Source organism: Beta vulgaris, chromosome 2, assembly GCF_026745355.1.
Source record: "Beta vulgaris subsp. vulgaris cultivar EL10 chromosome 2, EL10.2, whole genome shotgun sequence".
Lineage (NCBI taxonomy): Eukaryota > Viridiplantae > Streptophyta > Magnoliopsida > Caryophyllales > Amaranthaceae > Beta > Beta vulgaris.
Window position 1 is genome coordinate 53138471 of NC_079203.1, and position 23140 is coordinate 53161610.

At 36.7% G+C, this 23140-nt stretch overlaps 1 protein-coding gene and 1 long non-coding RNA gene across 21 annotated transcripts; both read left to right on the forward strand.

Annotated features, from left to right (window-relative positions):
- The first annotated feature begins 787 nt into the window (after window positions 1–787).
- Window positions 788–6452, forward strand: LOC130590415 (uncharacterized). 14 transcript variants are annotated; one of them, XR_008968336.1, is made up of 11 exons: window positions 788–1242; window positions 1349–1376; window positions 1605–1641; window positions 1792–1933; window positions 2465–2532; window positions 2631–2714; window positions 2863–3553; window positions 3689–4562; window positions 4751–4857; window positions 6026–6262; window positions 6369–6438. It is a non-coding gene; the product is annotated as an uncharacterized LOC130590415 (long non-coding RNA). The 14 variants fall into 14 exon arrangements; XR_008968339.1 differs by lacking the exon at window positions 2465–2532 and having other exon boundaries at window positions 792–1242; window positions 2863–3358; window positions 3447–3553; XR_008968338.1 differs by lacking the exon at window positions 2465–2532 and having other exon boundaries at window positions 793–1242; window positions 3689–3801; window positions 3960–4562.
- Window positions 6453–6547: 95 nt separating this feature from the next.
- LOC104905616 (protein SWEETIE) lies at window positions 6548–22581 on the forward strand. 7 transcript variants are annotated; one of them, XM_057392794.1, is made up of 19 exons: window positions 9267–9371; window positions 11208–11274; window positions 11371–11451; window positions 11564–11965; window positions 12048–12116; window positions 13107–13230; window positions 13607–13710; window positions 15622–15754; window positions 15830–15936; window positions 16966–17076; window positions 17180–17347; window positions 17498–17583; window positions 18041–18134; window positions 19339–19407; window positions 19535–19657; window positions 19751–19819; window positions 20655–20755; window positions 20908–20996; window positions 22171–22581. In XM_057392794.1, exons 6-13 carry the CDS (start codon window positions 13192–13194, stop codon window positions 18091–18093), a joined length of 801 nt encoding a protein of 266 aa, XP_057248777.1. In that variant the 5' UTR covers window positions 9267–9371; window positions 11208–11274; window positions 11371–11451; window positions 11564–11965; window positions 12048–12116; window positions 13107–13191; the 3' UTR covers window positions 18094–18134; window positions 19339–19407; window positions 19535–19657; window positions 19751–19819; window positions 20655–20755; window positions 20908–20996; window positions 22171–22581. The 7 variants fall into 7 exon arrangements, with proteins under 7 accessions (XP_057248781.1, XP_057248782.1, XP_057248780.1 ...); XM_057392798.1 differs by lacking the exons at window positions 11208–11274; window positions 20655–20755; window positions 20908–20996 and adding exons at window positions 6548–6600; window positions 8536–8599; XM_057392799.1 differs by lacking the exons at window positions 11208–11274; window positions 20908–20996; window positions 22171–22581 and adding exons at window positions 6548–6600; window positions 8536–8599 and having other exon boundaries at window positions 20638–20755.
- The last annotated feature ends 559 nt before the right edge of the window (window positions 22582–23140 follow it).

A 23140-nucleotide genomic window follows, 5' to 3' on the forward strand; every position in this document is an offset into this window, starting at 1 on the left:
TGAGGGAGTACTTACCTAAATCCATGTGAATTCACATATGGCTCCTTGAACTCGTTTAGAAAAATCTAGTAAGTACGAGCCCCATCATGACGCTCTTTAATTTTTATTTTTAAGAAAAATGAGAAATCTATACAAATATAGTAAAAGACGTTACTGAACAAGGAACATAGTCACGTGTCACTCCACCTACAAGTAAAATAAAATAGGAAAACACATTGTATAAGATATGATCTCGTGACTCCAAGTTTATATACTAAAATCTTCCACTAAACCAAGTGAAACTTAGTTATATAATTTTCAAGTGAAATATTGGCAAATAAAAAAAATATATTGATATATTAAAAAGCATTTATAAATGAGAAACAATGTTACATGACACTCTCCCTACAGACGTTTTACTCTATGCAATTCTTATACAATTAAAAAAAGTTTGCAAACTAGATAAGGTTTGATTCCGTGATTTCAAGTTTATATACTCAAATCTTAACCACTGGACTAAGTGATATATAGTATTATCATTTTAAAGTATAATATTAATAGAAAAAATTCATTACTCGAATATAACCCGGAACTAATAACTAGTTATATATAATTATCTAGAGGACAATTGTACATAGAAAAGAAAGTAGTTTTCTTCTATTTTTTTTTAAAAAATCCACTTTCACAGCTCTACTATGTACCCAAAAACTTTCCAAAAAAAACCTTAAAAAAACCCTCCACATGTACAATAGAAGACATAACACACTTTCCACACTTCTACGCGTATGATAGAAATAATCGACTCATGACAGCTAACATACGCGTCATTATACGCGTATAATAGACATAACAGAAATAAAACAGCTAACATACGCGTCATTGTACGCGTATAATAGACTTGACAGAAATAAAACAGCTAACATACGCGTCATTTGACGCGTATTATAGCAAATATTAACCATCATAACCCACACATAGAAGACGCAAATTCTCTCAAAGAAATTCCATTTCTTAATTTTCTGGGTGTTCCTCTAAATTTCTTGTTTTGATTTTCGAAAAAGAGGAAATTCTGAAGCAATGATAAAGTTTATTATGATAATAAACAGTAATGGGGATAAAATTGATCGATTTCACATATTTCTCTCAAACGTGATTATAGTAGTATTTGTTGGGCGAAGATTTTATGGAATTTGGAAGATAGTGAGGGGTAAACTTCATTATAAGGAGTCAATTATGTTCAAGCCTAACAAAATTAACTATTTTGTGAGTTCTTCTACAACTTTTTTATTTTTAAACTTGTGAATTCAATTATGTTTGTTTAACTTTTAAAATTTTTTTTTTTTTTTTTTTTTTTTTGTGAAAATTCCAGAAGACTATACATTTAAGACGGTTTAATTGTAAGTATTTGGATTCAATTTTTGTTTTTTTTAATGATTGACTCTTAAGTATCTATGAATATGATGTTCTAGTAACATGATATCTTTATATATTTTATACTGATTCTTGCTTTAAGTTGTTCTTGATGTTCTAGTTTAACTTGTTCTTCATGGGATGAGGCTGCAGTTAGTTATGTTCAATCATTCCCTGCTCTTATTGACTGAATGTAGCACTGATTACTTCATCAGGAATTTATGGAAGTGATGACAATTCGATAGTGAAGTGGTATTTTCATTTCCTCCTTTGAAAAGTTTGGTCTTTAATTAATGGGTTTAGTTTGTGGCTATAATTATTAAAATTTCTGCTCTTTTTGCTCCTACATGTTTCATCTGTGTTATGTTATTTCTGGGGTTGTTAATCTTCTAAATTTATCAGGGGGAAAATGGGCGCTTCAGTTCACAGAACTTCATGGGCAGAGTTCAATCATGACCTGCTCTTCTCGACTGAATGAGGCACTGATTACTTAATGAACCTCCTGTCGAAATTTTGAAATATCAAGTATCATAGTCATGTTCAGGTATCCTTGTGCTTTCTTGACTTTTGCTTGTAATATTTTAGTTTTTCTTTGTGCTAGCTGAAGGAGCATATAGCCATATAATCAGCACTCAGCAGTGTTTGTCATAAATATGCTAATCTTCACCATCTTCATATTAGGACTTTGACTTTTCTTTCTACTAGGAAAGAGGTTTGTATGGCATATTGGCATATCCTTTACATAGAAACTGTCGCTTTTAATTTATACGTACATCACTAGTCTTGTTTCAGCCTAGACCTTGAGAGTGTTGTTCCTTTACCTGATGTCAATTGGTGATTGTAGTTATTCTTTTCTCTTCTGTGTATGCATTGAATTTAAATGTGTGCTACTTGTTCATCATATGCAATTTCATGAATGAGTTTGCATTTTCTATCTTCAAGCCTCCCTGACCAGGTGGTACACGGCTTTCTGTCTAACTCTTAAAGGTTTATTGGGAATTGGGATTATCTTTTCTTTGGATATATAGTATCATTCTCGATGTTATTGATGGTTACATAATATATTTGTTATCAGTTATGGTTTCTCATTCAAGTCTCCCTCTGCTGCTGCAAGCTCACTTGTTAACCTTTCTGCAATATAGGGTACGGGGCCTACTGGCTATGTGTTAGAATCAGTAACTGCTTGATGGAATTCTCATAGTTAGCTTATTTGGTTAATCGGGAGAGAATTTGTTTTGCAGTGTTGTGGTTTACGAGGATAAAGTTTCTGTCTTTGATACTGGCTCTGGGATGGATGGAAGTGATGAGAATTCGATAGTGAAGTGGTACTTTCAGCTTCTCCTTTTGAAAAGCGTGGTCTTTAATGGCTTTAGTTTGTGGATATAGTTACTAAATTTCCACTCTTTTTGCTCTATGTTCTCCTACATCTTTCATATCTCTTATACTAGTTTCTTGGTTTTGTTAATTTATCAGGGGGGAAATGGGTGCTTCAGTTCACAGACTTGCGATTGGAGGAAAACCTCGATATCTCACGATTATCCAACCTAGTAGCAATCATATGTAGAGACTCACATATTCTGCAGTAGACAAAGCTAAGCTATCTTTGGAAATATAGATTAGTGTCTTCACTTAGTTGAGAGACTGCTCTTGGAAAGAGAATCTATTTGCCTTTAATTCCAAGGAGCTTTATTTTTGAAGCAAACAAAACTACTCTTGGAAATAGTTTCATAAAACCAATACTTTTCATGAATTATGTACATGGATTCTTTTGAGGAAGGTGGATCTTTTGAATATTAAAGTTGAGCATTTACTCATTTAGTCTATGTCGTAACCTGAAAGTTAGATTTATAACTTTGAGGTTTATCTGGGCCATTGTTTAGCTGTGACTTCTTTTTGTTACATGCTTTCCTTTTTCTTATTTTGCAGCCTTTTTTTTGGGATATATGGCTATGGTGGAACTATTAGGGATGTATGATAATTACTTCTCCTGCTCTCCTTATTGTTGAGCATGGAATCTCATTTTTGGCAATTTTTCTGAATTCTGTGTCCTATGCTAGGCATGCTATAGTATCTGCAAAGATTAAACAGTCTAAGAAAGTTTACTGGCTTCCTTTAAGGAAGGGATGCGCTATTAAGGCGGTCTGGGACTGATCTTAACTAGAAGGTAATATAGCTTTTCCGTGAGATGTGAACTTTTTGAAGTCCATGAATGAGTTCTCTTTCTTTAGACAACACTTTTCTTTGCAGGCTCTAGAAGTTATCTTCAGTGTTATTGATAGAAATATTTATTAATTTTCAGGCTGCGAGTGGACTTCAAGATTCATCAGACAGAGAGATTGAACTGTCCCCTCATATATGAGATAGTAATAGAGGCCCTCCATACCATAGGATTTTAAGTTGCTTGCTTATCTGGTGAACCTTTTGTCCTTCTCTTACTCTTTCTTCTGTTATTGAAGATTCAACCCTAGTAACCAATGTAGCGAAAGATAGCATCCTGATGCTATCTCTCCAAATTGTTGCATGTGCTATGTTTGAAAGGTAATGTGGTTGCTCACGCATATTTTCCATAGGGGAAGGAACAAACAATGTAGTGAACTTGGAGGAGGTTCTTTGGCAATTTCCTGATCTCTTTGCTCTCTAAGTATAATCTCCTTGGGCTCTAACAAGTCAAGAAGAAGTGATCTTGTTCAACTCAACATTTAGTCTCCTTTTTTTGGGTGGTGATGTGGGGGGATAAGTTAGTATCACTAGTCGAACTCTATTAACTTTAGAGGAAGCAGTGTGATATGGTGAAATCAGAGTGATTAAATCGTGAAAACATCTTTCATGATAGGTTTTACTACTTTGGTGATAAGACTATATATCCCTTGACCTTCAAGATGCCACCAGCCTCAATGAGTAAACGTTGTTGTGGCCGTATATGACTTATGTGATAGTGCGATCAATCAAAAGCACGACAATATGGCAATCACCTTGAAAGAAAGCATCAAAGTAACTTCTTTTCCTAAAATCTATGAGGACAAGAATACTAGAGGATTCAATGAAAGAGATTTATAAATGATTTTGTTGATTGTCAGAAATGATGCATTCATAAATTGGAGTGGTACAAATGGAGTACTCTGCCACAGCCATAGTAGAACAACTAAGAATCGAAAACTTAGATGAAGGGCCAGGTAATATTGTTACCTTTGTTTTTGAGAAGGAGAGGGTATGCGATTCATTTTCATAAAATGCATGCATCTGTTCTAGACTCACATGCACTTGTTAAATAGTTTTCTATCTCTCTCTCTTTTTCTTTCTTTATAAAAATATTACATTATTACTTAGTCATGACCTATTTCTCATTTACTGCTAAATGAAGGTGTTGCCCAGTGTTTGGGAGAATTGTATCGTCTTTTTGGTAAGAAGATCACATCTGGGTTCTCCGAAACAACAAGTATTGCCTCAAAACTTATGAAGTCTCACGAGGTATCTAATTTTGCTGATATCTAATGATATTTTACTTGTCCATTACCGACACAGTATGCAGTTGTATATGTCATATGCATCTTACCCTTTTCCCTTAGTGTGTATCGTGATGCACATAAGTAAGAGTCTGATATCGTTCATTATTTTACAGTTCTATTACCATCATGCATCTCACTTTTTTTTCCTTGCTGTGTATTGTGATGCTCATGTTTGAGAGACTGAGATTGTTCATTTCTTTCTTAGCTTTGTCTTAGGTATACTAATCTCCTCCTTTGATGCATTTGAAATTTGCATGTCGAAAGTGTTTGCAGAGGGAGTTGAATGCTATATTGAAATGTACAAGATTCATATATGTCCTTGAGCCTTGAAGCTTTGTATTATTGATGAGGGAAACGTAGCTATTAGAGGCGAAAGTCTTTAGAGGGATACTGTCAAATTAGTTGAAATTTGATATTGGCTGAAAGGTTTCTCAGGGAAAATCTCTTTGGGGGTACTTTTATCTTTTCTTTTTTGTATAATAAAATTAATATATGTACATTTAAATGTCTAAGGGTGTTGCTCCCAGAAAACTTAACTAGGAAGACACATTGTGAAGTCAAGACTACCCTTTCTTATCATGAAAGAACCATTGGAAGTGCTTTCCTGAAAAATTTGCTTGCATTATGCTCCAAAGTGATTACTTTATTGTGCCATGCATTCCTCAATAATAAATCTTGCAACTCTTCATGTATTCACTCTGAATGGTGGAGAGTGCCCCCAAGTCCTAAGGAAAAACCAAATACAGACGTGATTTATGTACCTGAATACATCATCTTGACCAGATATGGTTGAGAGACTGCACCAGGTAGATGCTAGCTTGTATTGACATCACCATAGCACAATACATAAATAATCATACATCTGAGACAATGATCCATGAGGTTGCTGTTACAACAAGATGTTGATTGTTTTCTTAACAACTGCATATGCTTAGGTTTGACTTTAGAAGCAGCATTTATTTTGTTAAGAAGTTGATCTGAGCACGATGCACATATTATGTGTGTTGGCAATCAGTTTGGGTGGTGTTTAGAAGGGTTTATGCTTATTGCTTTTTTTATTTTTATTTTTTAGAACCTTTTTATTTTAAATAAAAATGATCCTATTCCATTTTTAATGCAAAAAATTACAGGAGTATGTGAGAAAAGAGGCTCTTCACATGCTTCAGAATGCTATGGAGGGTTGTGGTGGTGTTGCTGCTGCTACAGCATGTACAGAGGCATTTCGACTCATCATGCGGTTTGGTGTTGTTGATAAGTCATCTATCGTCAGAATTGCTGCTGCTAGATGTTTAAAGACATTTTGCTAATGTGGGGGACCTGGTTTAGGGGGTGCAGACCTTGACAGTTCAGCCTCTACTTGTGTCAAGGTAGATCTTCCTCCCTTGCTGTATATTGTTGCTTCTTTATTTGCTGTAGTGATAATTTATATTAATTGATGCTAACTATACCAGGCCTTCAATGATCCAACTTCAGCAGTCCGTGATGCCTTTGCTGAAGCGTTGGGTGCAGTTCTTGCTCTTGGAATGAATCCTGAGGCTCAGGTTTTTACAATTTCACGCGTTTTTAGGGAAATGAGACTCAATTTTGAAAAAATATTCAGGCTTTCTTATATTGCCACAGTCCAATTAAGAAAAAGGACAGCTTGCGTCAGCAAAGAAACTAGAAGATGGTTTGCAGAGGCACCTGGTGTCTCCATTTGTGAAAGGTATGTCTTTCTTTGGGTGTCTACTGTCTAAGCCGTATCTGTCAAATACTTAAATAGTTGAGACATTTGGAGTGGAGGAAAGAGTTTAAGATGTTGGGGAGAGGGGGACGAGGAGGAGGAGAGAAAATAGAGAGAGAGAGAGAGAGCAGGAGAAGGGGAGAAGAAATTGAATTGTGTGAACATAAGCTCTCAAATTGAGTTACTTTTATGTTCAACTGAAGTAAAGGAATGTAGCAGGTGCATTGTTATACACTTGATACTTAGAGAGAATTATCTTGCCTCCAACATTCTACGATCTGCCACCTTGGGTATCTAAGTGTATCTGTCAATGTTATATAGTTGAGAAATCTGGAGCAAAGAAAGAGTTCGAGGTTTGGGGTGGGGGGGGGAGGAGTAAGAAGAGAGAGAGAGAAGAAGGGGGAGGGATGAACAAGTGTGATTGTGAGTTCATAAGCTCTTAAATTGTGCTACTTTATGTTCAACTAAAGTAACAGAATGTAGTAAGAGCATCGTTTATACACTTGAGAGGAACTCATCTAGCTTCCGACTACCTGCCACCCTATATAACCGTCGTCTAGCTAACTAGTTGATGTGTGCAAGATGGCTGAATAAGGTAACAACTAATTTGGTAACAAATTAAAAATGAGCAGACACAGCAAGATCAATTCAGTATTTAAAAATAAATGAACTACGATGCTATATCAACAAGAATCAACCATGGATTCTGAATTACTCAGAGTGTTCCACTTTGCTCTCTGGTCAATTGCTGCTGGTGACTGGCCTTGTCTTGGATTGCTAAACTGATTGTCATTCTCTCTGTTGCCATGAGTTAAATGAATGTTTAATCAAGAGAGCGAGACATAATGTTTTTATTTTGAGTGTGCTGTTATGTCGGGACTCTGGTGTGACGTCCTTGCACTTTCTACCTGTTGCCAGGCATCGGCACATTAATAATCTCTGCAGCATTGCTAGCGGGCTGATGCCAGCAACTTTTCCGTTCTGACTCTGTAAAAAGTGGAAACCACATATGTTGATATAAATTGCATGCCAAATGAACAAGCTTGACGAGAGATGAACAGTGAAGTACTTTTAACTGCAAATGCTCATGTCAATTTTAGATCACCATACTATATGCGTCATCCTTTTCATATTGAATACAGTTCTTTAAAAATTGCAACATTTTGATTTTGACAGCGTATTTCTATTGACCATTAAACTAATATATATAGATGCAAGTGTTATTATTTAACATAGATGGTATGTTTTCAAAATATGAACTTCCCATAATTTTTACTAGTGAACAATCAAAAATATTACTATTCAAAGTTATGCATCGGCAAGCGTGAAAGTGAAAGTCTTGCAATTTATGAAGAAACAGAGGAAGTAATATATATTGAAAATATATGGTAAAAGCATAACTTATCTTCGACTATTTCAAAGATGATGTGTATCTTCCTTAATTTTGCTTTGAACGCAATACATCTCATGATTTAATTATGTGGAATGACTATGGAAATAGTGATTGCTTATTCTCATGAAATGTAGAATGCAAGACCGAATAATTTGTTACTAATTACTGTTGAATTGTTTAGAAATACCATGATTTCTTTGTTTAAATGAGTAAATTATGAATTAGATTAATGATAAATAATTATGACTAAATATTCTCTTTACTATTGGAATAGGTTCACTATCAAATTCCTAAATATGCTCTTTGTCCTATTTGGGATCGATGTTATCCCCAATTTGGACCAATGAATTCATTTCGAATTCAGTTATGCTACCCTGATAGGAATTTAACTCAATTTAGTTTAAGATTCTTTTGCAGGACCTTCTGATAAATTATGTTTCTTTTCAAGACCTTTGGATAAATTAGTTATGTTTCTTTTCAAGACCTTTTGATAATGACTATAACATATCTTTTTTAAAGTGCAGCAAGTGGTATTCGGTCAAGGATGTGCGAATCAGTTTAACTTTAGCATGGGTCTCCTTTCTGCAGGTTGGTAATAATATTTCATTTTGCTGAATGAAGCTTCACTAAGTTTTTATTAGCTTTCTTTCATATGTATGGATAATTAAAATAAAACTTCTGAGCTAGTTGCTGCATCTTTTGAGGTGAACTCTTAGAAATTTTGGAGCTGATGCGTCATTGCACTTAGCTTTCCATGATAGATATGTACAAATTTTGACTTGCACTTGGAAGATGTATGTTCTCTTTTTGATGTATCTCTAGTCTCTACTAATGTTTATCTAGCGAATTCATTCTTTTAGTGGCTAGGCAGCTGAAGAGCTGTGTATGTGAATTAGAAGTGGCTATTGGCTTGTCCTATCCTGTGATATTGTCATGCTTTATCTCAGAGCTAATAATCTATAGGAGTTTGGCTTTTACAAATAAGAATACTCATTCTCACTTTTAGTTTGGATATTTGGCAAGCCCAACATTCTTGTATCCCTTTTTCTCTTTATGAGAGAGTAAGAGATGGTCATTTATTAGCTCATAGGACAAATTGGTTGGCTGTGCAAGCTGCTGTTAGTGCTTAATTGCTTGATATGTCTTCTGTGCAGAGTGTGGCCATAATCTGTGTTTGGAGGTTCTGGTAATCTGTTATATTTACTTATTTATGTTGCATTTGTGCTCAGTTGGCTTCTTGAACTGCAAATTTCAGGCCATTCTCCTCAAGTATCTTCATCCGGACAGTGAACTTCAAGACTTCACTTCGCAAGTGATGGACATGCTTCGAGTGGATACATCCGTTGATGCACAAGCTCTGGTAGTCTTTTTCAAACTTGCTAAACCTATTATTTTAGTGCGTTGGCTTATGATCTTCCCTTAAAATCCTGAACATTTCCTTAAGCTCTGAAAATTTAATAAAATTGTAAAGACAATAGAACATAGAGGACTAGTAGCCATCTACATGAACCAAAATATGATAGGGTAATGTTGTACAAGCATATTCAAAAATTCTCATTGGTTTCTCGGTTTCACATTTCTTAATTAGACAAGTTGTTTATTGAAGAATTTGAAGTAAGGAGGCTAGGTAATTTCGGTTTTGGGCTGGGATACGCCCATTGGGATGAGAGTGATATGGAAGCTGGAATGACTTTTGGTGGTTCTGAAAGTAACTTGACAACAGAAGGTTGACGTTCAAGTCCATGTTGCCAGCTAGAGTAACTTTCAAACTGTACATGATGGCTGTCCAGTCATAAGCTTTGTCATAAGCCAGAGTAACACGGACTCGAAAACTGAAAGAGACATGAGTGTAAATTAATAGGATAACCGAGAGAGTTCATAGGTTTTTTTTTGTTGTAATAAGCTCTATTTCCCAGATTTATGCTAAGAATATAATTTGGAATAGGGAGCCACAAAATTCATCATGTGACAATAATTATAGTGTCGTTATCTTCTTTCTCACTGATTCTAATAGAAGTTTATCTTAGCCGAAAAAAGCTCGATCTCTTTTACTGTAAATTGAACGAAAAGCTGCAAGACTATGAAGTTGATTTTAGAAGAGTTTCTGCTGAAAGACTATAAAGTGGATCTTAGTACACTTCCTGTTCACTAGATACTCACTCTTTTTCCTCCTTTTTGTGAAAATTGGGACAGGGGGTATATAATTGCTAAATTTTCTGCGTTTGCTTGTGATTTTTAAGTTTGAATATTTCGTTGGAACTCCATGGAAGAATCTGTTCTCTGCAGTTCATGGTGAGCTGTGGCAAATAATCGTTGTACCGTCCCAACCTATTGGATATGGCTCTTTTATTGTTAGTTTTAGTTGTCAAATTAATATTATCTCTCTGGGGAATATGTACAATTCCAGGAAAATTAAATCTGATAAGCTTTAAGAAAGAGATGGCAAACACATTTCTTTCTTGGTTACTAACTTTTGATTATGATAGATACAATGAAATACATTTGCTTTTGGACGCAAGGAAAAAATCGCGGATGCGGTCGCGATCGCCGTTACATTTGCGTTGTCGCGGAAGCGGCTTGTAACGGATGAATGGAATGGATCGCGGCCGACACGGCGTGGATTTTCTGAAGAAATTCACATTAATATGTTCTAACCTTATTTGCGATGTTTTCGTTTATGAAGCATTATTACAACATAATATAATCAGAATATCATGTTTCATTAGCTATATTATTAATTCATAAAATATTTTTGGCCAATTTTTCAAAAGAACGGATGTAACGGGGTTCAAACGCTGTGACTCGGGGAGTTCGAGTTACGGAACGGACAATGCAGCTAGAAGTATGTGATTTTTATTATGGCGTTCCGTAACCGGATTTTGCGGAACGGCAAATCCAAAATCCGTTACAGCTGTTTTACCTTCATGATTAGAAATGAGAACTACAGTAATCCAAAATCCGTTACAGCCGTTTTACCTTCATGATTAGAAATGAGAATTATAGTCAATTTTAACATGCTGGCTCCCTTTTTTGTTCCTTTTTTTTGGGTTACTGTAAGCGACTCAATGATATATACGATATACCTAATATAGTTGACCATGGTGGCGAGGCCTACTTTTTCTGCTTTTTTTGTTATTATATGCTGGACACTGATGTATCAATGGTTTTTCAAGGCATGTGTGCTATATATTCTTAGGGTTGGTATGGTCGATCAGATGACAGAACCTACTCAAAGGAGCTTCTTAGTTATCCTGGGAAAGCATGTTTGCTGGATTAAAGTTAGAGCTATTGATGAATGTCAATGATGTTTATCGGTGTCTATTTCAATTTATGCCTGTGTTATCTCTGGCATTTTGCAGCTTCAATCTCCTTATAGTAGCGCGCCAATGAAAGTTGCTGCACTGCGTACATTGTCATATACATTAAAAACACTAGAAGAGGTAAACTTAGCTGTTACATCTACTTTAATCTTTTTGTTGGTAATCTGATTGATGATTAAATGGTTCTTTTGACTCACATATTTGTGGGTGTATTTGTGAACAATATTTGAAGGAATAAAAAGAGTATCTGAAGCTTGACTAAGGTTGCAACTCGCATTATATAAGCAGGAGCACGTTTTGTTTGGTTTAGATCGACATTGTCGAATAGAGAAGGAGAGAAGAAAGATCTCTTGATCTGAGGATTTAAGAAAAGTCACAGTTGAGATGATAGAGCAGAGAGATAATAATTAATGGCAGAATATGAACATTCTTGTTTAAATATATCTCCGACAATCAGGAAATGACAACTGAATAAAGTTCTAATAATTCTATCCCTTCTCGAGGGAGGTGGGATTGAGCCTGTCAAATCCTCATATATTGTAATAAAATGAAATTGAATCGAAAAGGAGTGCATAGGGTGTGGACTGTGGAGATCTGCTCAAGTTTTGTGTGTTCCTCCCATCTTTTTTTTAAGGTTTGCCGTTTGGGTATCAATGTCCTTTTCTTTGTATGGTAATATTACAATAGATTGGTGCCTGAGTTCATCCATGGTGTAGGTTCCAATGGAGTTTAGGGAAGTTCTAGATGATACCGTTGTTGCTGCGCAGTCACATCCTTCACAGATGGTAAGTACTAAACTCGTCCTTCTAATATCTTCTTTTGCTACTTTATGAGATTGTTAGATCATAGCTAATAGCCACAATTGGAGCAAGAGTCGCACAGTGCAGAAGCTTGGTTTATTGCAATGTCGCATAAAGAGTCATTATTGATGCGACTTGGATTTTACATCTGTCACTTTGGTGGTATCGGCCTAATATTGGTATATATAGATGTTATTGGACTGTACACAAGTATGTAACAGTCTTTTACAATTCTGAAAATTATCTGTTCGGCAAGATGTAAAACCAATGCATATCAGTTAATATGTTGTGTATTGTCCGAGATTTAAAGCCACGGGCTTCTGAGTCTGCATATCTAGTTGTTTGTACACAACTACACAAGTGTAATTCTGTATGGATTTTGAGGTGTGAAAATAATTAGTTTTCAGTTTCCTCGAGTTAGTGTTGGCGAGTGTGCTCTGAATTATGAAGAACATCTTCAAAATATCATGTTGGACGTTCTTTTATGAAAAGATTTTGGATAGAGTAGTGCAACACAGAAAAAATTATGGACACAAGTAAAAGGGAATAAGAAACCATGCTTCTTATTTGTGAATAAGTAAAAGAACAAAAAATATGGGGTAGACAACAAGGCGGGCGTCCAATCTGCATATTGGGTAGACAAGAGCCTTCCTGTACATTTGTTTACTCAAGTAAGTCTTTTATGACAATGTCCACGGAACTTTAAGCTGTAAGTCACAGCTTGGATGTTTTTGAAATACATATCTTATGGAGATTTGTGAAGAATGTGAACTACCTAATAGAACCTATTGGAAAAGGATTATGATTTTCCAATGTCTACATACTTAATCACTGTCACCTTGTCTCTGCTTCTTTAGTTTGATTTTGCTTTTGGCAATGTGATTTATGTCGTTTTGCATATTTATCTTTATGCTTAACTTGTGTTTGGTCTGGTTTATATATGTTTCTGTAACTCATGCTTTACATTAATCTTAGGTCCGTGTTGAAACTGCTTTGACTCTGCGGGCATTGGCTGAAGTCGATCCTACTGTGCAGTGGTTTGGTCTCTTATGGTGTGACGATGCTATCTGCCTTAAGAGAAAGTGTTTCATTTGACAAGGTTAGATCTACATAGCTACTCCTTTGGTATGTTTTCTAGGTCATGCTTAAATGGTGTAAAGCATGATTGGCACGTGATTTTTGAATACCTTCCTTTTTTAGATGTGTACTTGGTAAAAATAAGCTACTAATGTAGCAGCGATTCCTCTGTTCTTGTGGTATATTTGCTGAATGATTCTGCTTGAAGATAAAATTACCCTTGTTTTTCTACTTATAGCTATTTTAGTTGTAAATTAACTTTCTTTCTGTCAGAATATACCATTTTGATATGTTCTTCTCTACTGCACTATGTTCAAAGTTCATTATCTTTTAGCAATTCTAATTGCAGAGCACACTTATGCCAGAGCAATCTAAAATTTAACATATCTTCCATGTAGGGAAACACCTTTAAACTGGACCTTGATTCTTTGCACGGGCAAGCCACGTTACTTGCCGCTCTAGTTTCTATTTCGCCAAAGCTACCTCTTGGTTATCCAGCCAGGTAATGCTCAATCTTGTATTACATTCTACTTCTCTCTGTTATTTTTTAATTGCAACGTTTCCCTTATTTGGAAGTTTCATACTAATCGCAACTTTTCCTTCTTTGATAATATCTTCTCTCTACCTCTCTCCTATCACATGGCCCCCACTTCAGATCTATCTCTATTTCTCTCCTCTTAACATGGGTTTCTTAAAAAATGTGTCAATGGGATATGTTGCAATAATTATAGAACGGAGGAAGTATTTTACTTGGACCTTCATTTTACCTAAATACCTGTGCCAAATCCTCGGACCTCGGTACTTTGACTTGGGTATGACAACACTCCAATTTAGGCCAAAGTCATGGATAAGTTTGATAAAATAGTTGAGTCGGGCACTTGGAGTCTCGGATAAATTCCTGTGTCCATAAGAACTAAGTCTTAACATATTTACATTATGCTAGGAATCTTTAGTTTTTAATGGCTAAGGTCCTTATAACTAATTATCATTGTTCATGTTGCTGTTATTACTATTGCTTCTTGGGTTATGTTCTATTTTCTTGGTCTATGAAGCGGTGCACCTATATTGATGAAAAACAAACCTTTGGGACCTGAGGTATCCCCATTTCGGAAACTCAGATTATGCGTGTTTCAGGAAATGGTGGGATGTTTCCCCTGTTTCAGGAACGTTTTCATTTCCGAAACTTTAGCCGATTCCATGCTACATTATTTATATATCTTCCCGTTGGATTTGAAACAGTGATGATTATGTTAATTTTATAACTCATTCTGATGCTGGTGATTACCATATAGGCATTTAGCAATGATGGAAGATCAATTTCTGGTATTTTGGTAAAAATTGGTAGTCGTGGTAGACTTAGTCCTAATTCTGGGAGAATACTGCACTGGGGTCTCTTATGCTTTTTAGCTGTATAGTTTTTCTTCTACTTCAAACATGAATTTCTTCATTCATTAGAAGAGTCACCACTCGGTCTTGTTGGTTGATTGGCTGTTTGTCTTTAACAAAATGTAACAACCCTCTTCCAAGCTGAACATGTTTGAATTTCTTTCTATTCATATTAAGTTTGCACCATGTCAGTTGCTAATTTTTACATCTTTTCTACACAAAAACACGAGTTAACAGTGGAAAGGAAAAGTCAGATTTTTTGAAAAGTCAAGTAAATCTATTCACCCTTAACTAACTTACAATTTGAAAATCTGTCTTCGAAGTTGTGGAAATCCGCTTGATGTAATAGAAGCATCCCTGATTTGAGATATAGTTCGTTTAAGCAATTGTTTGCAACAACGCCAATTGATTGTAAATATATGATAAACCCTAATCCGCAATTCCAATTGTCTAAGTGATTGATAAAACAATTCTTCTCGAATTAATTGTTGCAATATAGCTAGTTTATGTATGCAAGAAACCGAGAGGGAAACAAGTGAGATTGGGTGGGGGGGAACAAAAGCATGAAGAAATGGTTTTTAATTGGATGGAGAAATCGACAGAAGACGTGAAGGGGTAAAAATTGTCTAACTTGTGGAACATGGAAGGTAGTTAATTTTTTTCGGAAAGGACTTATTACCAAAAAAATCCTATTACAAAGGCTTAGCAAGTGCCCTTATATCTCTCTGAAAAGATCTTAATCTCTTATGCCATGCCATGCTTTCTTAAAGTTAAGTCAGACAAGATAAAGATACAAGATTCTGTCTATCTTATCTCCTTTTCTCTTATTATTCGACTTTTCCTGGAGTGGGTGACCACCTAGTTCTTTTTCATCACTAACCAATTTATAATACGGGTTGTTTCTAACATTGGTGTAATCTGACTTGCTTCCACCGTAACCTTTATTTTGCTAGATATGCATGAACTTTTCTTTTGTTTCGAGCTTTTTTATCGGGTTGAGAAAGCAACACGCATATGTAATTTTCAGACTTCCACACTCAGTCCTCGAAGTATCCCAGAAAATGTTGACGGTTTCCAATAGGAACCCTGGGGCTGCAACTGTTGAAAAAGAAGCTGGGTGGTTACTTCTAGCTTCAGTTTTGGCATCTATCCCGAAAGAGGTAAAACAACATTCTCATCTTCTGTAAACTGATTTTGACATTTTAGCTATATGTTTAACTTCTTTGTGCGTGCAGGAGCTTGAAGACCACACTTTTGATATTCTTGCCTTATGGGCTCCCTTATTTAGTGGAAATCCAGAACTTGAAAATCGACAAACTGGCGATTTGGCATCTAAAATATGGTAAGCGAACTAGGGACCTTTTGCCACTACTGTTGTGTGTTGTTTATACTTTATAGCATCCTACTGAATTTGGACATGAGAAACATGTGTCATCTAGCTAAAATGATGATCAAGACAGGTACTCTTGATTCTTGTAGCTGCATGAAAAGTTGGGAACAATGCAGCAGATCTGTCAACAGATGAAACTTAATGAAAAATTCAGAACTGGATGTTTGCTTTTAATGAGAAATAGAACTTCTATGGAACTTTGGCTTGGTAGCTATCAATAGGAATTATATTGAATGTTGCTCTTATTGAAAAGTGAAACTTTCATGGAATTTTGGCGCTGCTCTCAGGAACTCATAAATTTGGTATGCTAGATTGGTTCTGACTGGTGAAGCTGGCAAGGGTTAGCCTAAAATCTCGGGAGGGTGAGCCAAAAGCTTTGGCCTGTCTGGCCTAGAGAAGGGTGGATATGGACTTGTAGATTTTATCTATATTGGCTGGACCTGTAGTTTATCCTAAGTCTGCATTTGAGTGTTTGGTCAGCTATTTACCAGTAGAGATTGTAAAGCACAGTAAAGGAATGTTTTGTTGGGACTTTCCGCCTATTAAATAAAAAACAGAGAAGCTGTCAGCTTAAATTAGTGAAGACAGAAGTTTGGTGTAGCTCTGGTCATTAGTTGGATTACGCTGCATATTATGCAAATTGTCAACATTAATATACACAGTTTATTTCAGGGAAAGAAAATTTAGTACATGAAATTTTCATGTTGTTCTGAAAGAATAGTTTGTTGTCCATCAGTTTTACGGGGTTGTAGCGTGGGGAGGCGGGAACAGGGTGGTAGTAGGCAGCACAGCTGCATATAACCTGATCGAAGCTCTTTCCATATGTCTATTTGTCATTGTGGGCTCTTGCATAAGTCCATTTCATAATTGCCAATAACTGTAAAAAGGATCTCATGGGTTTGCTCTGCCTATACTTGTTTCTTTTATAATTAAGATGTTGAGAAATTGTTGCTGAAGTTTCTGTGAAATATGTGTTTGCAGTGTTTGGGCAGCGGCAATTGAAGCACTTACAGCGTTTGTTAGATGTTTTCTTTCTCCTAAAGCTCTGAATTATAAGATTCTACTCCAGCCAGTGCTAGTCTATCTTAGCAGGTATATACGGTATCTTATTATGTTTTTGGTTAATCTGCAAGACTTCTTCTGGGCTCTGTTTGTTTAACGTGCTGACATTTTATGAATTTCATGTACTGAGCAGTGCATTATCCTACATTTCTTTTATAGCCGCTAAAGATCTTCCTGGGACAAAAGCTGCCCTGGACGTGTTCATTATAAGGACGCTAATAGCATTTCAGTCACTCTCTGATCCAATGGCATATGAAAGTGATCACCATAAGCTTCTCCAACTATGTACAGGTCCATTTAGGTAATATTGAGCAAGATGGTTTTTTGGATGTTGCCATCTGTGTTCGTGGATGTATTATCCTTTTTATTTGTTTTGCTTTTATGGTGCTGTAAAGTTATTTTGTCTTTGTCAAACTGCTGAAGGTTTGTGTCCTTGTATACCTGATTACAGGAATCCTTCTGCTTACGAAGAGAGCTCATGCTTGAGACTGCTGTTAGACAAAGAGATGCTTGGTTGGGGCCATGGATTCCTGGAAGGTTTTCATACTTCACATTTCAATTTAACTATTATGTCTCTTCTTTTGTTCCTGATATATTTATTTTATGTTTTCTATTATTATCTTTCAATTAGCTATATCCAAGAGAAATTGTCAAATTAACTAGTGCATATGGGGCTTCAAAGAATTTCTCATTGCATTTATTTTGCTGCTAAGACAAGGGACCTGTCTATTTTAATCTAAAATCGTGCTACAGGGTCCAATACCCCTCCCCCCCCCCCCCCCCCCCACCCCAAAAAAATCAAACAATTAAGCTCTCAAAAAGAAAAGAAGGGAACATAGAATATAAATTACAACAACAACAATGCCAAGGAATCAAGTCCAATAGAAGAATGTACATTATAGTTGAGATCTCAAATCTAACTTGTAAATTTCCATCCTCTGTCATATTCAAATGTAATACAGCTCTCTGATAGTTATTGATTGTAATCATGCAGGGACTGGTTTGAGGATGAGCTTCGTGCTTTTCAGGGTGGGAAAAATGGTCTGATGCCCTGCATCTGGGATCCTGAACTTTCTAGTTTTCCTGAGGTAATCCTCTTATCTGTGAATTGTGAGCATTAGGACTCAGTTTAGTAATGTTTGCCTGTTTGGGAAATTTGGCCCTTCTTAATCAATTTTGTCTACTCATATATATTCTATTTAACTCTAGTAAGGTTAAAATATCTGAAATTATTCTTTTGAAGATATAAAGTCGGCAACTATAGTTCTTTTGCACGAGAATTTTGAGGTTAGATCAATCAATCACTAGAGAGCCAATTCTATATGTATATATGTATGATCAATTGGCGAATTGAATTATTGTTTCCATATTTGCAACAACTTGGTGGTCCTTGTGACCAGAATTGGGACCGCTTGGTATCGGTTGTGGGTACCTGGTCATTTGATAATTCGTAATTAATACTAACATTAGCGACTATTCTAGTATTTAAGCTAAAAACAAAATCTAATTACAGTCACTTAAGTCGGGAGAAGCCAATTACAGCGAGAGCATCTTGTGAGAGTGCAAAAAATCATGCCTAGAAGTTTGAAAAGAAGAACAATCATGATAATTTCAACTTTCAAGGTTGGACTCGCTTAACCAAAAACCCAACCGGTTCCCCTTCCATATGGTTGGGGACTAGAAATGGAACCGGTTTTAAGTAATTCCCATTATTGTACCTGTGTAACCAGTTCCCATTTTCTGTACTCGGCACCAGACAACTGGTTCAGGATCCTGAACCGGGTACCCGACTATTTTGCTTATTCCTACTGGAGATATGGCAGAGACAAGGTTTGGCCTTTGGGTTTCAAGGGATTGGGCTAGGCAGGGGAGGGAAGTGGATAGAATAAGGTGGGGTTGCTGGTCTCCTCTTGCAACAAAAGGGGGGGGGGGTTTCAACGTCTGTGTACCTGGCTGGGTAACCCCCCTAGAGAAAATGATGACTTTAGGGCTTGGGAAGACGGCGAGGAGAGGATGTGATCGTCTGCTAGAGTGGACAAGACAACTTAGATATTTCTAATAGCAGTTGCTGATCTCCTGTTTTTTTCATCTAAAATTGCCTGGATTGAGTTTTCTCATTTCGTGCATGTTGTGTTCACAGCCTCACATAGTTTTCTTTATTCTTGATAACTACTTCCTCTGTGATTCCTTTCCCCTTTTATCCCCAACAATTATGCTTTTTATTTCCTTTTCCTCCAACCCTTTAACTTCGTGTTTTACTTTTTTTTTATTGTTTGTTAATGTTGTCTGAAGCCAGAGAGTGTGAGTAAGTTGATGGTCAACCAGAAGCTACTGTGTTTCGGGACAATGTTTGCAGTTCAGGTACAATGCTTACTCTAAACTTTGCTGCTCTTTCTGAAGGCAAACCATAACTGGATTTTGCTTCTCTATGCTCATTGGTCGTGCACCCTTTTCTCTTTTTTTTCTTCTTCCTCATTTATTTTCTCAGGATAGTGGGGGAATGCAGTAACTACTTGGTGCCATCGAGCAATCTCTCAAAGCTGGGAAGAAACAACCATGGCATGCAACCCTTGTCAACAACATATGCGTCGGGTTGCTTGCTGGCTTGAAGGTTTCCATTTTTGCTTGTGTAAATATAGCATCTGTTATATCTAACCTGTTGCTGTGGTCTCATTTCAACCCTTGTTGTGGACAATGTTTGCAGGCTCTGCTTTCATTTCGTCCTCAACCATTGAAGTCTGAGATATTAAGTCTTCTGCAGAATATCTTTCAGGTAATTATTTTCTAATCGCTTGACACTGTGAAGTATCTACTATAACACCCCGACCTCTCATGGTTGCGAGTTGTTACCAAATGTTACATTTAGGACCAAAAACTGGCCTCACCGTCCTAATACGATTTGTCATCCTTTAAAACTTTCTAGTTGTGGAGTAACTTAGTATATAAGCTCCCTAAAAGGAAGGTGCTCCTTATTGGTATAGCAATATAGGTAGTGCCATGAGATCCTGTTAAGCAATCGTGCGAATTAGGCTCATATTGATGGTGCCATGATGGTTGGGATAGTTCACTAGATGTGGTCATAGCAGTGGTGCTTCAGCCCCCTCTTTGTGTGATTGACTCGAGCCAAAGAGAAATGAGTGGAAAAGTGAAGAGGTTGGAACATTTTAGCACGACGATGACCCACGACATACGGCTGGTGAGGCTCCGGAGCGGATAAGGTGGTAATTATACCAGAATTGAGAGAGAAAAAAGTATCTACTCTTGGAGCAATTATATACTTCCTCCATCATGTTTTAACTTTTAAATGAAACGCAGGGGGATTGGCATGGGGATCTAGGAGAGGAGAGAGATAGAGAGAAAGAAAAAGAGGGACCATGTGATGAGGAGAGAGATAGAGATAAGTAAATACCAAATAAAGTAATGTGATATTTATTTTGAAATGGCCTAAAATGACAAGTGTTTCATTTATTTTAGAACAGAGGAAGTACTATGCATCATTGTCAAAATACATATATTTCAGACATAAACAGCTGATCTAAGGATCAGGATTAAAAGGTAATAATGATTCTCTAGTTAAGAAAATTATTATAGACTCTCTGGTTTTGCAGAGTATTCTGGCAGAGGGTGATATATCTGCATCTGTGCGTAGAGCATCATCAGAAGGCCTTGGATTATTAAGTCGGCTTGGAAGTGATACTTTTACAGCAAGGTTGGTTAGTCTGACATTTGTGCACATTATTACGTTCTTCTTTTTAGATTCGTTCTGCTTTTCTTCCCCTCTCTTTGCTGACATTTCTGCCGCTTCTCCTCTTTTTTCCTTTTGACTTTTGTTTCTCGATGGGGGTCGGGTATTACAACCAGACAAAAGCACTCCTTGGTGATCTGTCTCGTGCAGCAGATGCAAGCTATGCTGGCTCCCTTGCTGTGGCACTTGGTTGCATACATCACAGGTGAAACAGAATTTCATCAGCAATTTCTTTATTTCTGCCCCCAAAGACAGATTAAACCTACTTTTACAGTTTGTTTGTGATAATTACGAATTTGCTCCAAGGCTATTAACTCTGCTGGGGAGTACTTGAAGTCATGCTAGCATTTTTTTAAAGAACTAAGCTTCTTGATATCTTACTACTATGAACTTTTCAGATCATGAAGGCTCCTTAGAGATTTGTAAATGAGATTCATCTACTTTATGACATGAGCTTTTAGGTTATCTAGAAACATTTGATGCGAGTTTTAACATTCGGTATCTAGGCTAATGGGTATTTTATTGTCATCACCTAATTGTCAATAACTGTCATATCTCCATCAAACCCTACTTAAACCGAATCGTGTCGTCCCCCTCCCCTTCCAGATGTGTCATTATCTTCCCTTCCCCTTCCAGATCTGCCATTTTTCTCTTTGTTCTTCCTTTTTTTTTTAGGGTTTGTGGGTGGTTTAGATGGTGGATGGTGGTGGCGGTTTCTGGTTTTTTGGGTGACTTGAGTGGGCGGCTTTGGTTGTTGGGTGGGCGATTCTCGATGGTTAGTGCATGGTTGGGGTGTTGGACTCACATGGTGGTTGGTGGTCGGTTCAAGTCCCGGTGGTTAGGTGGGCAGGTGGTGCCGATTGGGGGGTCGTGTAGTGTCGGTTAGGTGGTCTGGTGGTGCCGGTTGGGTGGTCAGGTGATGGTTGAATGGCGGTGCTAGTGGTTGGGTGGGTTGGTCAAGTGGTGGTCGAGTGGTCAAGGTTCTCAAAGAGGTGGTCAATGATGAGTCAAAGAAAGGGAATGTGAAACCTTGGGGGGTTGGGGGAATGAGAATAGAGGACTTTGGGGATAAGGAGAAGGTAAAGGAAATCATTAAACTAAGCAAACAAACAACAAGTAAGAGAATCAAGTTTCTTGATTCCCTTACCCTTTCCAAAAGACCCTCAACCAAACGCCCCATAAGGGAATACTAAAGGAAAAAAAACCCAAACCTTATCTCAAAAACCCCTTTGGGGAGGCCGCCGCCTAGCCTCACGGCTAGTGTAAGGCGTGTCTCCCCTCCCTCTACGTGTTTTTCTTTTGTTTGTTTCGTTGTGTTTACGCTCGATTTATTTCCTCATCCTCATAGTTTCTTTGTCCCTCCCCTCTATTCTGATTAGAGAAAGTGAGGCAAAGTGTTTGATTGTGGTGGCCCTGAGGCGGTGATCTTCCTTTTCAATAAAGGTTTGTCTTCTCATCTGGTAGAAGTTTGTTCTTTCTTTTATTTTTGCTCTGTTTATGGTTGTTTCAGGGGAAGGTGTGATTTGGAAGATGAAAGATCTGATCTACAACAAGTGTATTGATATTCAAAAAGTTACGGCACGTTCAGTGAAGATTGAGTTAAAGATGCGTAGACATCGATTCAAATGAGATCGAATAGATTTTTAGTTGTCTTCTTCGGATGATGTATTACTTGTTGTTTTCATATCTACTTCCGTATCTCATTTATCAACCAATGTAGATGCCAGATGACTTTTCAGTGAATGATAATTTTCTTCCTGTCAAAAAAAAAAAACTTTATCCTTTGCTTCTGATCAACTTCAAGCTACGACCGTACAACGTATAATCTTCTCCAAATCAAAACTACTGCACAAGTTATTTTTTTTCTATAATTTATATTTCCTTCGTTTCTAAATAAGTGCAACATTTGCATAGTGTTTACTATTCACAGTTTAAATTTTAATTTGCTTTGTTGATTTAGGGTTTAGGAAAAACATAATCATGTGGGAACTTGTTAGATTCGTCTAAATTTGAATTTTTTTAATATCAATTTTTTATAATTTTACGTATTGATAAGTGAAGACATTAATGGTTAAAATAATGCATTGGCAAACGTGAAAACAAGAAGTGTTGCACTTATTTAGAAACAGAGGAAGTACTAGTAGATAATTAAAAATATTTACACACGCGAGTTCTTCAAAGTTACATCTATATGCTTTATATCTTTGATAATAGCTCCATATACTTTATAAACTAGTGTGTTGCCCGGGCTATGCCCCGGGGTTACTGTTAACATTTTGTGAAAGTATTGGGTCAGACCATCTGACCAATACTTACTGTCAGACAACTAAGCCTAAAACTTCCTCTGTC

Coding starts and splice junctions, on each gene's coding strand:
- LOC104905616 (XM_057392798.1), top strand. CDS start 13,192: ATGCTATCTGCCTTAAGAGAAAGTGTTTCATTTGACAAG. Junction 15,755..15,829: donor TGGCATCTATCCCGAAAGAG/GTAAAACAACAT, acceptor TTGTGCGTGCAG/GAGCTTGAAGACCACACTTT. Junction 17,077..17,179: donor GTGCTAGTCTATCTTAGCAG/GTATATACGGTA, acceptor TGTACTGAGCAG/TGCATTATCCTACATTTCTT.